The 12397-nt window shown below is 44.4% G+C and overlaps 5 protein-coding genes across 5 annotated transcripts; 2 read left to right on the top strand and 3 right to left on the bottom strand.

Annotated features, from left to right (window-relative positions):
* Positions 1-481: 481 nt before the first annotated feature.
* On the top strand, positions 482-3619 carry I203_103572 (uncharacterized protein; the record flags this gene model as incomplete). The annotated part of the gene is made up of 3 exons (XM_019147627.1): positions 482-758; positions 855-1442; positions 1497-3619. The coding sequence occupies 3 exons, from the start codon at positions 482-484 to the stop codon at positions 3617-3619; spliced, it is 2988 nt and encodes a 995-aa protein (XP_019003292.1).
* Positions 3620-4258: 639 nt separating this feature from the next.
* I203_103571 (uncharacterized protein) lies at positions 4259-5753 on the bottom strand (the record flags this gene model as incomplete). The annotated part of the gene is made up of 7 exons (XM_065517348.1): positions 4259-4304; positions 4417-4525; positions 4640-4820; positions 4911-5011; positions 5118-5367; positions 5468-5536; positions 5601-5753. The coding sequence occupies 7 exons, from the start codon at positions 5751-5753 to the stop codon at positions 4259-4261; spliced, it is 909 nt and encodes a 302-aa protein (XP_065374166.1).
* A 453-nt stretch (positions 5754-6206) lies between these two features.
* I203_103570 (uncharacterized protein) lies at positions 6207-7942 on the bottom strand (the record flags this gene model as incomplete). Its single annotated transcript, XM_019147629.2, has 9 exons — positions 6207-6310; positions 6383-6415; positions 6490-6589; positions 6676-6815; positions 6889-6989; positions 7111-7358; positions 7429-7517; positions 7601-7631; positions 7745-7942. 9 exons carry the CDS (start codon positions 7940-7942, stop codon positions 6207-6209), a joined length of 1044 nt encoding a protein of 347 aa, XP_019003294.2.
* A 678-nt stretch (positions 7943-8620) lies between these two features.
* Positions 8621-10295, bottom strand: I203_103569 (uncharacterized protein; the record flags this gene model as incomplete). The annotated part of the gene is made up of 10 exons (XM_065517347.1): positions 8621-8706; positions 8766-8798; positions 8872-8971; positions 9075-9214; positions 9314-9414; positions 9489-9535; positions 9587-9730; positions 9783-9871; positions 9933-9963; positions 10032-10295. The coding sequence occupies 10 exons, from the start codon at positions 10293-10295 to the stop codon at positions 8621-8623; spliced, it is 1035 nt and encodes a 344-aa protein (XP_065374165.1).
* A 696-nt stretch (positions 10296-10991) lies between these two features.
* Positions 10992-12185, top strand: I203_103568 (lactoylglutathione lyase; the record flags this gene model as incomplete). The annotated part of the gene is made up of 5 exons (XM_019147631.2): positions 10992-11102; positions 11193-11233; positions 11345-11457; positions 11618-11778; positions 12123-12185. 5 exons carry the CDS (start codon positions 10992-10994, stop codon positions 12183-12185), a joined length of 489 nt encoding a protein of 162 aa, XP_019003296.2.
* Between the last annotated feature and the right edge of the window lie 212 nt (positions 12186-12397).

Raw genomic sequence — 12397 nt, 5'->3', positions numbered from 1 at the left:
CATCTCGAACAAATAACAGTCTCAGCATAGGTCAGTGGGTGGTGGGTGGTGGTGATGGTATCGGAGATGTACGGTGATTGACCGATGTGGCACTTTTCAAAAGTAAGCTAGTGAGCTGCTTAGTTCCTTTGGGTGATTTGATGCTCTCTCTCACTCTCTCTCACTCACACAACCACACTCTACTCTTATGTTTTTTGCCTCCATTTCGGTTGTTGAAAAATTACTCGTCTTCCTCATCGCATCCCACCATTTCATCTCAATCTACACACCACCTCAACATACATACTCGGTCACTTGCCACTGCAACCACGGCCTGTACGAGGAAGGATAGCCCAAGTCATTGATTGCGGTGGATATAGCATTAAACGCGACTCGACTATCACACTCCGCCGCTCATGACCACGACATCCCATCTCGCTCTTCCTCTACTACTTTGTTAATCGTCTTATCTTCCCCGGCTCATCGTCAACTCGTTTAACCCATGTCCCTCCGTTCGCTGAGGGACACCCTCTACTCCCTCACTGGTTCCGTCCCTCAAGACTCTCAAGTCACGATGGATACCAAGCCAGTGTGGGTGGCAGCTGGGGACGGAGTCTGGTCAGACGGTAATGGTCATGGTAATGGTTTATTCGGTTGGCGTAGCTTGGCTTCAGGCCTAGGTCTTGGTCATCACTCTCATCAATATCACCATCATGGTGTAACGGATTGGAGAAACTTGTTCTTCTGGTTGGCAGTTTTTGCTATATTGATACTTTTCGGTGAGCCGATTATTCTCGTAATTCCTCGAGAATTTGTTTCTCTGCAAAGAGAAGAAGATGAACACGTTTAGCTGACTACTGGTTTATTCGCTTCAGCTGTCATAACGAATCCGACCGAATCGTCTTTCCGAGCTCACTTGACTGAACTTTCCTTCAGAAGGCATTTGGCGGATATCAGACGATCTGAGACAGACGAAGTGACTCCATTGACAGACGAACAGGCTCAGTTACCTTCGACATCCCCTCCTGCACACACTGCTACACCTGACAGAAGGGGGTCAACACCTGGAACTGGGACCGAAACGCCTACGCATACAATAGCGCCATTCCGCTTTGCCAACCACGTCGCCATATCACTTCGTACCCCCACACTACTATATCGGTCATTCTTGATATGTTCCATCACTATCACGTCACCTCTTGCACCTCCTGCTTTTCTATCGGATCAAACACCTCATCTGCTCAAGGGGAAACATGCTTCACATACAGTGAAGGAAAGACATGTACTCTGGTTTGGTTGTATGGGTCACTGGTCGTTGGTCGGTCTAGTGCCGACCAGTGTAGAATGGGCATGGAAGTTTTTGAAAAGGAGCGAAAGGGAAAAGGGAAGAAAGAAGAATTTGGATAAGGCTGGTGTGCTTGACATGAGGGCTGTTCAGAACAAGGAAGATACTGCTCCAAATGGTATGTCGACTTGCTCCATGATATATTGCCTCAAGCTGACGTGAGACACCATAGTCAAAGCTGCTATCGGTCATGCCATGTCGGCCTCAAAGGGCATGCGACGGACCGATTCCAGTACGAACCTGACCGAATCTTTACCATTACATTCTCATCCTGCACAGCTATCTGCCAGCCCCCTAGCGCCCGAATCTCGTCGACCGTCTCTTGTCAACCTCATTGCTTCACCTCCTGCAACTGCCACCCTTGATTCACCTGAGATCGCCAATTCACCTGTGATAATAGCTCTCAAAGCCGAATTGACTGCCGCTCAGACTGTTCTGACGGATCTCCAAGCTCAGCTCACATCGCACGAACAATCGGTATCAGACGCTCACGCTCATCTGCAGAAAAATCTTGACGAAGTGCGAAATCGCCGTAAGGAGGATGATGCAGAGCGTCAGGAACTGAAATCTCGGACGAAGAGCTTAGAGGAGCAGAAACGACAGGCTGAAGCTGCTCGTCGTGAAGCTGAGAAGAAGTTGAAATCAGTCGAAGGGATAAGGGACGGATTGTTATCCAAGATATCTGCCACCGAGAGTCAAATAAAGGAATTGAAAGGGAATATGGAAAATAGTGAAAAGAATGTAAGAGTAATACAGGAAGAAGGAGGTAAACATGTTGTCTTGACTCAATTAAATGTTGAAGAACGTAAGAAAGAAATGGATCTAGTTGAGAATGAAATTCTGGAAATCGAAAATCGAAATGAAGATCTACTGCAACTGATCGCGGACGCTGAAGAAAGGTTGAAAAAGATAATTGAAGATGGAGAAAACGCTAGAAAGATCAAACCGGAAGAGGAAATGATGATGATGGCTGCAGCTTATGAAGCTGCCGCTCAAGAAGGTTACTTACACAGTGGCTATCAACCCTCTCATCACGGTCCTTCACCAGTCCCACCTCCGCCTGGTCCACCGACAGGGGGTAGGGGTGCTCAGCAAGATCAATGGCAAAGTCAAGCTGCAGCATATATGGCTGAAGCAGGTATGCCTCATCTGGGATACGAATATACCGCTCGACCTGCCCATTCCGGTTCAACAGGATTCGGCCATCTGTCGAAACATCCTAATCCTAATTCAGCTTCTTCAAGAGATCTGGAAAGCATGCGTAGACCCGATATTTCAGGATTTGAAGATTTCGGTCCTGGTACGGCCTTTGGGTCTCTGGCTTCACATGCTCATACGCAAGGAACACAAATCAATCGATCGACTACACCTCAACCGCCAAGCGATTCTGAATCAGATATATACGGTCAAGATCCAGGTTCTCCTTACGGTGGATTTTCTTCTTCGAATCTTTTGCCTCAAGGCTTGTTCAGATCGCTGGAAGGTGATCAGACGCCTTTTGTCAGTGGGGATGAAGAATTACCTGAAACTTTTGAAGAACCTTTATCATTCGATTTAGACCAATATCAACACCGTCATCAACAACAACAACATCGAGATCCAACCGAGTCTACTTCTACTGATACTACCACGTCGACCAGTACAACCGTTTCAAAACTGGAGAGACAAGCAGAAGATCTACAAGTCGATTCGGGAAGTAGTGATTCTGATGAAGGTGATAATGAGGATGAGGATGATTGGAAATCACCTTTACCTGAACCTAAATCATTGAAAGAAACTAAAGAATCGGGATATAAGAGATTGAGTTCCAGCTCTGCATCGAAATTGGTACCACCCGCTCCTACTGGGTCGGCATCACCCAATATGATCTCAGCCTTACCTTCGTTGTTACCTGGAAGTAGAAGATGGTTCTCCGGTACGGGAGTTGGGACATTATCGAATGATAATATACCATCGACCGCGTCTGCCTTTGGAGGATTCATGCATTCGACCACATCGAATGATTCCTTGAACTTACCAGGATATGAGAATAACCCTTTTGCTCCTACCTCCAGCGAGAAGAAGGCCCTCGCGAACAAATGGGGACCTTTCGGTACTTCTGGATCGGATAACAAGTGGGCTTCAGCTTTTGGACGTGGTAACACCAACGCGAAAGATGTTGAAGATGATCCGATATCCAATGGATGGCCCAGTACCTCTCCTGCCAACGGTAATGGGAATGAGAATGAGGGAAAGAAGCCATTTAGGTTTTTCTCGTTGAGAGGGAAACCCACTACTGGAAGTACCCCGCCTTAGGTGGATCAGGTAGACCATCAGTGTTACCTTCACTTGGTTACTTGAAAAAGGTTAGGTGCTTGGGAAAGGTCATACTTAGTGGTGTAGTTTCTTGGATCTTGAAGAATGTAAGGGTGTTGGGTATCAATGGCGTCTTTCTTGGATTGTCATACCTGTTTCATCTACTTTTATAAATTGAATTTATCGATAATGATGTTATCTAACTCGCACCTGTCATGGATATACATCCTGTATCGGTTGTTTATATAGTAGATAATTAGGTATGATGGTAAATTGTTCAAGAGAGATGTCATCGTTCTTTCTTTATCGTCATTGTCAATCAATGTCACTCAATGAACTTTGAAGATTGGAAGTTGCGTATATGGTGTATGGCACAAATTCAGTTGGCATATGATGGGATGTACATAATGTAGTCAATATACAAGATGAAGATCTTGAATCTATATACAACGCTAGGCTACGAGTAAGTTCACTTTGAATTCCAATTGTAATGTTGATAACTTGATTAAGGCGATAATAATGCTCTTTGCCTTTATTCACATATCATATCTCCTACTTTACTGCTAGTTCCCTTCATCGTAATTTATCTTTGACAACATTTCTGATACCATTTCTCCCCCTTGGTTATGTTTGTGGCAATCATCCAAGCAGAGAAGGGAAAGGCATTTCTTTCGTAGGTTGTAACCTATAATTTGCATATGACAGTCAGCTAAGAAATGAAATTGATCAAAGGCCTTCAAGTGTGATTTGTTGAAATGTAATTTGCCAAACATGATAGGATATTAAATGAGACATACCAATTCTTCTCATCGTAAACTGTCCCCTGGGCACCTTCAATCATATGGAACGTATAGATAAATCTCGTTTTATCAGAATGGTTAGGTGGAGATTTGTGCATTACGCTTCCTGCGATTTTGTCATTTCATCAGTACTACTACCCTTGGTCAATCTCTGTAATGTCATCAATAGCAAGTGAATTATCCTGTACGACAGAAAGGCTGTATGACCAAGCCAACTCACCATGAATCAACACTAATGTACCGGCCTTACAATCAGCTTCTTTCCATCCTTTCATCTCATCCCAATTCTCCTCGTTCTTCTTTACCTCGGGTATATCGATGAACGTCGTTCCTTTTCCTGAAGGGTCTCGAACGAATCGTGAGGAGATACGAGCCTTTTGATGTGATCCAGGTAAAAATGACTATACCGTTCGATTACGATCAGATGACAGGTACAATCATAATCAGTAAGGCGATATTCGATGATGTGGTGATGATAGGAGGAAACTCACCAAACAACCATTGGTAGGTGTACAATCTTCCAGAGCGATCCAACAGCCTATAGCACTTGGTGGGTCGGTGTAGAGGAAAGTCGAGTCATTATGGCATGGGACTGTTGGTGATTGAGACAAAGTGAGAATTATGGAATTAGTAAAATGATTGACTTTGATCGATCGGCCATATAGATCGATAGTATGGATTTTCCCATCCAAACTCACCTGTACCACCTATTCTAGGCTGTTTACAAATGATCATACTTTGCAATACCCTTGGATCAACTTGTTCACCTAAATCCCTAGCTACATTTTTGATCTTGTCATTCTGTAATGTGTACCTGTTGAATACAGGATTCAAGACGGCTAAAGCATGTCCGATCTTGTTGATTGATTGAGAAGGTGGGACGAGTAATCTGGCGGGTTGGGATGCTGTAGCTGTTGTAGTTGAGGATGGTTCGAGAAAATATCTAATCTATGAATTATAATCACAATATACGTCCTATCAGCATGAAATCGCATTGTACGATAGTTAGTGGGTGAATGAGAAAAGCAAGAAGGGTGGCTCAACTCACCTTATCACCTGAATTCAAGAAATAGTCATCCCCTACGTGATAACCGTCGGCAGCTGTCTTGAAAGCGGTCTGACAAGACAATATGGTGTCAGCACAAATGTGTTGATGATTTTCATTTGCGCTTTGTACTCACCATAGGGTGTCCCTCGATATCAAATTCATCGCATAACCTCTTAGCTTCCTCCAACATCTCTTTCACTTCTTCAAGTGAAAAGAAAGACGGTATGAGTAGATATCCATCAGATCTCCATTGATCGAGCTGAGAAGGGGTAAGTACTTGGAGCATGGTTGTTGGTCGATCGGTATAAGATACTGATGAGGCCAGGAAGAGAGAGGGAAGAGGGAAGAGAAGCGAGGAGAGTGAGAAGTGAAGGGAAGGGAATGGGAGAATGAACAAAAAGAGGGTGGGTGGTATTGCAGGAGGAAATCGGAGTCGATGCTTGACTTTGTAAAGGGCCTCGTGTAGTGATCGTTCGAGTCAATTGGAGTGATTGGCGTCTATCGGTCTTCATTTACTGATCCAATCATGCTGATCAGGTAGTTGTACACACTACACCCGATATCATGATCCATCAACAATGAGTCACGATAACATCGATCATTCTGACTCGCGATACCGAAAGAGAGATAACGGAATGGGGCTAATCCGGATTATCCGGACGCAAGTATCACTATAATGGACTCAAACAACACAGTACATACACATTCTACAATGTTACTGAGACCAAGAAAACATCTACTACGCACAAGAAGATGATCGAATATCAGATTTGTTATATGGTAGTCCAGCTGAGAGACCTCCGTCTACGGGTATGACTTGACCGTTGATATATGACGAATCGTCTGGGAAATCCCTATTTCGTTAGAAGAGATACGATGCAGCACTCACTTTAGCGTGAAGCTCAGTTGACTCACCTGAAGCCAAGAACAGAGCTGTTTGCGCTACTTCTGAGATGTGGTGGTGATTCATCAACTACCATATATCAGACTGTCAAGTTCGTGATTGAGAGCTGCCAACTCACCACTTGGCAATCCCTGCCTTTGTAAGGGATTTAACGAACCCATTTGATCAAGACTTCCTGCGGCTTGAGCCAGAATGAATAGAGGTCTGGTCATGTCGGTCTATGGAGTTATGTCAACCAAGCTGTATGCAGATGATGTATGAACGTATAAAAGCTTCCCGAAGAAGTAAAATCGATCCGACTCACTTCGATTAACCCCGGCGCAATCGCATTGACCCTTACCCCCTTACCCATCAGATCATATGCGGCTGTCTGAGCTAGAGAGTTGATAGCAGCCTTAGAAGCTGAATAGCCCAAAGTACCAGCTTTAGCTTTTAGTCCGGCGACTGACACCATACAGTCGACTCGATCAGCTTCATCACTTACGAACCCTGTGTCGAGTTGGTCTTTCTGACTTACTTGAAGAAGTCAACACGATCGATCCTGCAGGTACATCTTTACCTTTCTTAGGAGAAGTATGGAGCATAGCTTGAGAACCGTATTTGATGGCTAGGAAGGCACTGTCGTAGGTCGTAGATCGTAATATACGATGCGGCATGGGATATCAGCGGAATATCAAGTAACATTCTGTCTTAGACTTGAATATCAAGTGGGGAGTTGAAAGCAAGTCAGATCAATCACCTCATCATATTTACTCTTATCAACTCTCTAAACTCTTCTTCTCCCACTTGATCGACAGGTCTCAAGAACAAGTTAAGCTCCAGAAAACTTTTGGTCTTCTCGTCGAGGTGGCTTGGCAAAGAAGGTTTAATATGGCGTAAACCTGCATTGGCAAAGAAGAAATCTAATTTATCTTCTTGGTCGATGACTTGATTCAAAAGGTCTTCAATGACCAATGAAGAGGTACAATCCCCTACAATGGTTGTAGTCTAGTGCAGTAAGATAAATACAATGACCAATCAAATAAAAAAACAACGCATGGACTCGTACTTGACTTACTTTGGTCTTTGGATAATTGTCTTCCAACCATTCTTTCAACTTGTTCAAGGATTCATCTTGTATATCCAACAAGTAGAGATGTCTTGCACCTATCCATACGTAATTCGATCAGAGCAGTAACAAATTATACCCTACAGTTTGTGTGAGAATGTTGTATTTCCAGTTGACTTACCTTCTTTAGCGAATAATTTGGCAGTAGCAGTCTACAGCACAGGACAGTACATACGCCACACATCAACATGTTTCTACTGTATGGTACCACCCACTGAAATTGGAATGAATGGATCAGCAGCCTCAAAAGAAGGACTAGACCTACCCCAATTCCATTCAAGGGTCCTACTCCAGTGATCACCCCGACTTTATCTTGCATCCTTCCTTTCCCATTATATTGATCATCCTCTCTATCTCTTAGGCCTTGAAGAATATGAGATCGAATAGTAGGATCGATAGTGGAAGATCTACTGAACCCAGGTAAACTCGATTGCTCTTGCCCTTTGGTATCAGTCCCAAACATGATATAGGCTCAACTAGATAGGGCTTAGTTGGTCAAGCTAAGTACAAATATCGGACCTATCTGACCGGTTGAGCGTTTCAGAAGCTGTTGATAGCCTTTGAGCCTTTCAATTCTGGTAATTGACGTTTCTTCGGACAGATCAGATACGGTGAATGGTATAGCTCAATGATATCAGCAAGAAAGTAGGTGAGGGTATTTCAACATCTATCTATTTATCTATCTATCTATGTAGCCGCCTTGCTCGCCCTGCTTAGCAACCGTGACACAAGGCTCTTCTTGCTCTCACTCAACATCGTCAACAATACGCTTCTCCACTGTATCACGTTGAAAAGGCGCCTTCAACACGTTCTCAAAAACCCCACTTTGGTCATCCCTGCACACAAATTAGGCTCGATCGATTGACATCACCGAGCTATGGTAGTATGACTCTCATATCGAAGAATCGAAGGGGCTGTGCCACATAATTGTGCGCAAGGTTCAATTTTGTATGATGCCAAGTCTGGTCAGAACAGATTCCGATTTCGCCGTTCATTGACATCATGAGAAAAGACATCATGAGCAAACATCACATCATGAGCAAAAATCACACAGTGCAGTGTTGTGTTACTCTGTACACATACATACAAAACCATCAATCAATACGGACAGGGATGCTCTGTTGTACGGACAACCCACAGACTACAACTTCATCTTGGCGTATGGTACGCCTGCTGTCAGTCCTCCATCTATCGGTATAGCTTGTCCATTAACGTATGATGAATCGTCTGGTTTACCTTCATCGTCAGCTTACATGAACGAAGAGGTGGGCATGAAAGTCACCTACCAGAAGCTAAGAACAGAGCTACCTGAGCTACCTCTATTGATCGAAGTGGACATCATCAGGTTACACTTTTGATGCTTGAGGATGTGTCATGCTGTGCTGTACTTACCAGATCCCAAGCCTTGTCTATGAGCCGGGTTCAATACACCCATCTTATCCGATTTACCAGCCGCTTCGGCCAGTGTGAACATCCCTCTAGTCATGTCGGTCTACAACAAGATTCAACAGACATCAGCCTCAACGATCGATCTAGCATTGCAGGCTCACAACAGGGACGTGTGGCAAAGCGGCGAGTTTTTTCGTCAAACTCACCTCGATCAGCCCAGGACACAAAGCGTTTACTCTGATGTTATATCCTGCCAAATCGTACGCGGAGGTCTGAGCCATTGAGACTACAGCTGCTTTCGAAGCTGAATAGGGGATTGGACCAGCATTGGCTTTTAGTCCAGCGACTAAGCGGTTGACAGGACCAAGATTAGCTAAATCCTCACATTTTCTACAAGGAATATCGGCCTGTATGGAGTGAACAGGGAATGGAAAGTCCGACTCACTCGAAGCGGTCAATATTATACTTCCACCGGGGACTTTTTTACCTTTCTCAGGCGATACGATCTTCATAGCTTCCGAAGCGTACTTGATAGCTATGAAAACTCTGCTCAGGAAATTAGCAACATTTCCAAACCAAAAACACTCATATTCATTTCAATGTGTATCACGACAACTCACCCCAAAGCATTTATCCTCATAACCTCATCAAATTCCTTCTCATCAATCTTACTGACAGGTCTAGCAAGGGATTGCAAATCTCCTATAGCCTTGTTCACATCTGGCGTAGTGTTTCTAGGTCTGATTTGAGATACACCGGCATTGGCAAAGAAAAAATCTAAATGACCATTTTCTTCAATAACCTGAGAGATGAGGTTGGATATTGTAGATGGGGAAGCTGCATCGGCTTTGAGGATTGTAACCTATCCAACGTTCATCAGCGTCGTCATGAGATCAACGATATTCACGACGTACCTTGGTAGATGGATATGTACTCTCCAACCATTTCTTGAGGTTTGGTAATGCGGTATCATCGTAATCTATCAGATATAGGTGTTTTGCACCTACCAGAAATCAAGTATAGATAAGTATTATCATGAAACACATGATTTGGATCACACGCACCCTCTCTAGTAAACAATTTTGCAGCAGCAGTCTACCCCTCTTTCTATCAGCTTATGGTACTCCTCCTTTCTCTTTTTACGATACGAAAAGTGTACTTACCCCAATTCCACTTTCAGGCCCTACACCCGTAATAACTCCAACCTTGCCATTCAGCTTCCCACTACCCTTTGTACTTTCAGCCCGTCGTCTGACGCCCTCCAAAGCCTCTTTTCGTATTTCCTTGAATTGCGCTGCACCCGACGAACCTGCAGGTCCACGTCGAGCAGTTCCAATCGTCAATCCCTCTGCATTACCGGGAGCGGCAGACTGATCATCGAATGCATCGAGGTCAGTACTCTGCTGTAATCTGTATTTGAGAGTCATAATTGTACGAATACGAATGACTGATCTGGGGATGATAGTGAGGGTACGAGTGGACTTTGTGATTCTGATGGAGAGCATACTTGACGATGCTCAAGTGAAGAGGAGAACAGGAGGAAGGGAAGAGAAAGAGCGAAATGACTTACAACGGTGTGTTTGATGTTGGTCATGTTGTTGATGGCTGATGATGATGGTGGAAGTGGGGGACACTTAATGGGGTAGATATCTAGATCAGTGCGGGTCTTTGATGGAGAGCTGAGTCGAGATTGAACTTGTCGAGATCCAAGTCACCAAACTTGAGGTGGAGTAGGACAGTATGATGTTGTTGATTAGCTCATGTGCAGCATTCATCTTACTCTCCCTCCTTGGTACGGTCAACATGGATCCCATCTGCATATGCTATGCCCATATGCATATGCACCATGCATCGGCTGATGGGGTAACCGGGCCATGTCCATGTTGGGAGGATCCGGACATTCCGGGGACATCCCACGTGTACTTGTATAACCTCCACTCTTCTCTCAACCCTCTCACTCTCAACGTCATTCACCGAAACAGGAGACAGATGAAATACAACCACACCGCGACCTTGCATCACCATCTTGTCATCTTGTATATCATCTCGGTCCAATTCAAATGATCACCTCTTCACTGCTCAAACTCAGAAATACACCTTACACCAAAGAGATCATATCCAGAATGTCATCCTCAGCTACCAACACCGCTACTTACAAATTCAACCATACCATGCTCAGGATCAAGGACCCAAAGGTCTCGATCCCTTGGTATGAGAATGTATTGGGTATGCAGGTGAGTCCTTACGACATGATCTCACAGTCTATGTATACATGCCTAAGTGGAAGTATGGGATGTGTGACTGATGTTTGATCGCACGGATAGAAATTCAAAGAATCTCCAGGTGGTGATTTTACCAATTACTTGTGAGTCGTTCATACTAATTGATAAAGCGACCAGTTACCATCGATGGACCTTGAATCTTATGACGACATTCATCGCTGACTGGTTGGATCCATTTCTCTCAATCTACTTAGCCTCGCCTTCCCAGCTGGATTCGGCGATAAAGCGAATGCCTCGGATGACGAGAAGGCTTCAGTCCAATTGAACAGAGAAGGTGTATTGGAATTGTGTCACAACTGGGGTACAGGTGAGTGCGATTGTCACTCTATTCAATCTGGGTGTACAATCATATGCTATATGTGACAAAGAATGTCCGCATATGGAATGGTTCCTGTTTCGACTTAGAATGGGCCGTGATGGAAGCATCATACAGAATATGTGTTAACGCTTATTATTCTCTTCGCCAGAATCCGATCCAAACTTCAAAGGTTATGCATCAGGTAACGAGGAGCCTGGAAGAGGCTTCGGACATATTGCGGTCACTGTAGATAACCTGGAAGCTGCCGTTAAGAGATTTGACGAGCTGGGTGTGAAGTTCAAGAAGAGACCTGAGGACGGTAAGATGAGAGTGAGTTAGTTTTCGGATATATATCATCTACCGCAAGGGGAAGATGAAGGGCAAGAACATGGTCTCGACGAAAGAGAAGGAATGTCTCGAGGGTAAACGGGGAATCAGATCAAGCTGGGATTATCAAACCGCGATTATGACCGTCGCTTCTTTTGGGAGAAGAGACTGTGACAGGGACAGAGCGTCAAGAAGGACAGGAAGGGTGCAGAGGAGAACACTTAGATTCATTGATCTTGCATTGATCTTGGTAGAGAAGAGGACGCTGGAGACGAGGGTGAGATGAGGAGAAGTGTCGGCAAATGAACAACGTAGCTGATATTCATTGTGTTCGTTTCCTACTCAAGCACATCGCGTTCATCTATGATCCTGATGGATACTGGATCGAGATTCTCGCTCAACAGAAATAAGCTGGATCAATTCCGCTAAGAATCGATTGCATGCCATATCAGAGCGATGATCACAGAGGAATTGTAGGAAAGCAAGGGAATTCAAGGGTAAGAAGAAGCGATCAAGTACGAGGTAGTCTGTATGCATTTTGGTGAATTGTTGATTGTCCAACGAAGGTTACTGAACTCTGCTAGAGCACATTCACATGAGCATCCAAGAGCACTGTCGCTCC

Source organism: Kwoniella mangroviensis, assembly GCF_000507465.2.
Source record: "Kwoniella mangroviensis CBS 8507 chromosome 1 map unlocalized Ctg01, whole genome shotgun sequence".
NCBI lineage: Eukaryota > Fungi > Basidiomycota > Tremellomycetes > Tremellales > Cryptococcaceae > Kwoniella > Kwoniella mangrovensis.
Note: the sequence above shows the minus strand (reverse complement) of the source record. Positions and strands in the feature narration are given on the sequence as shown.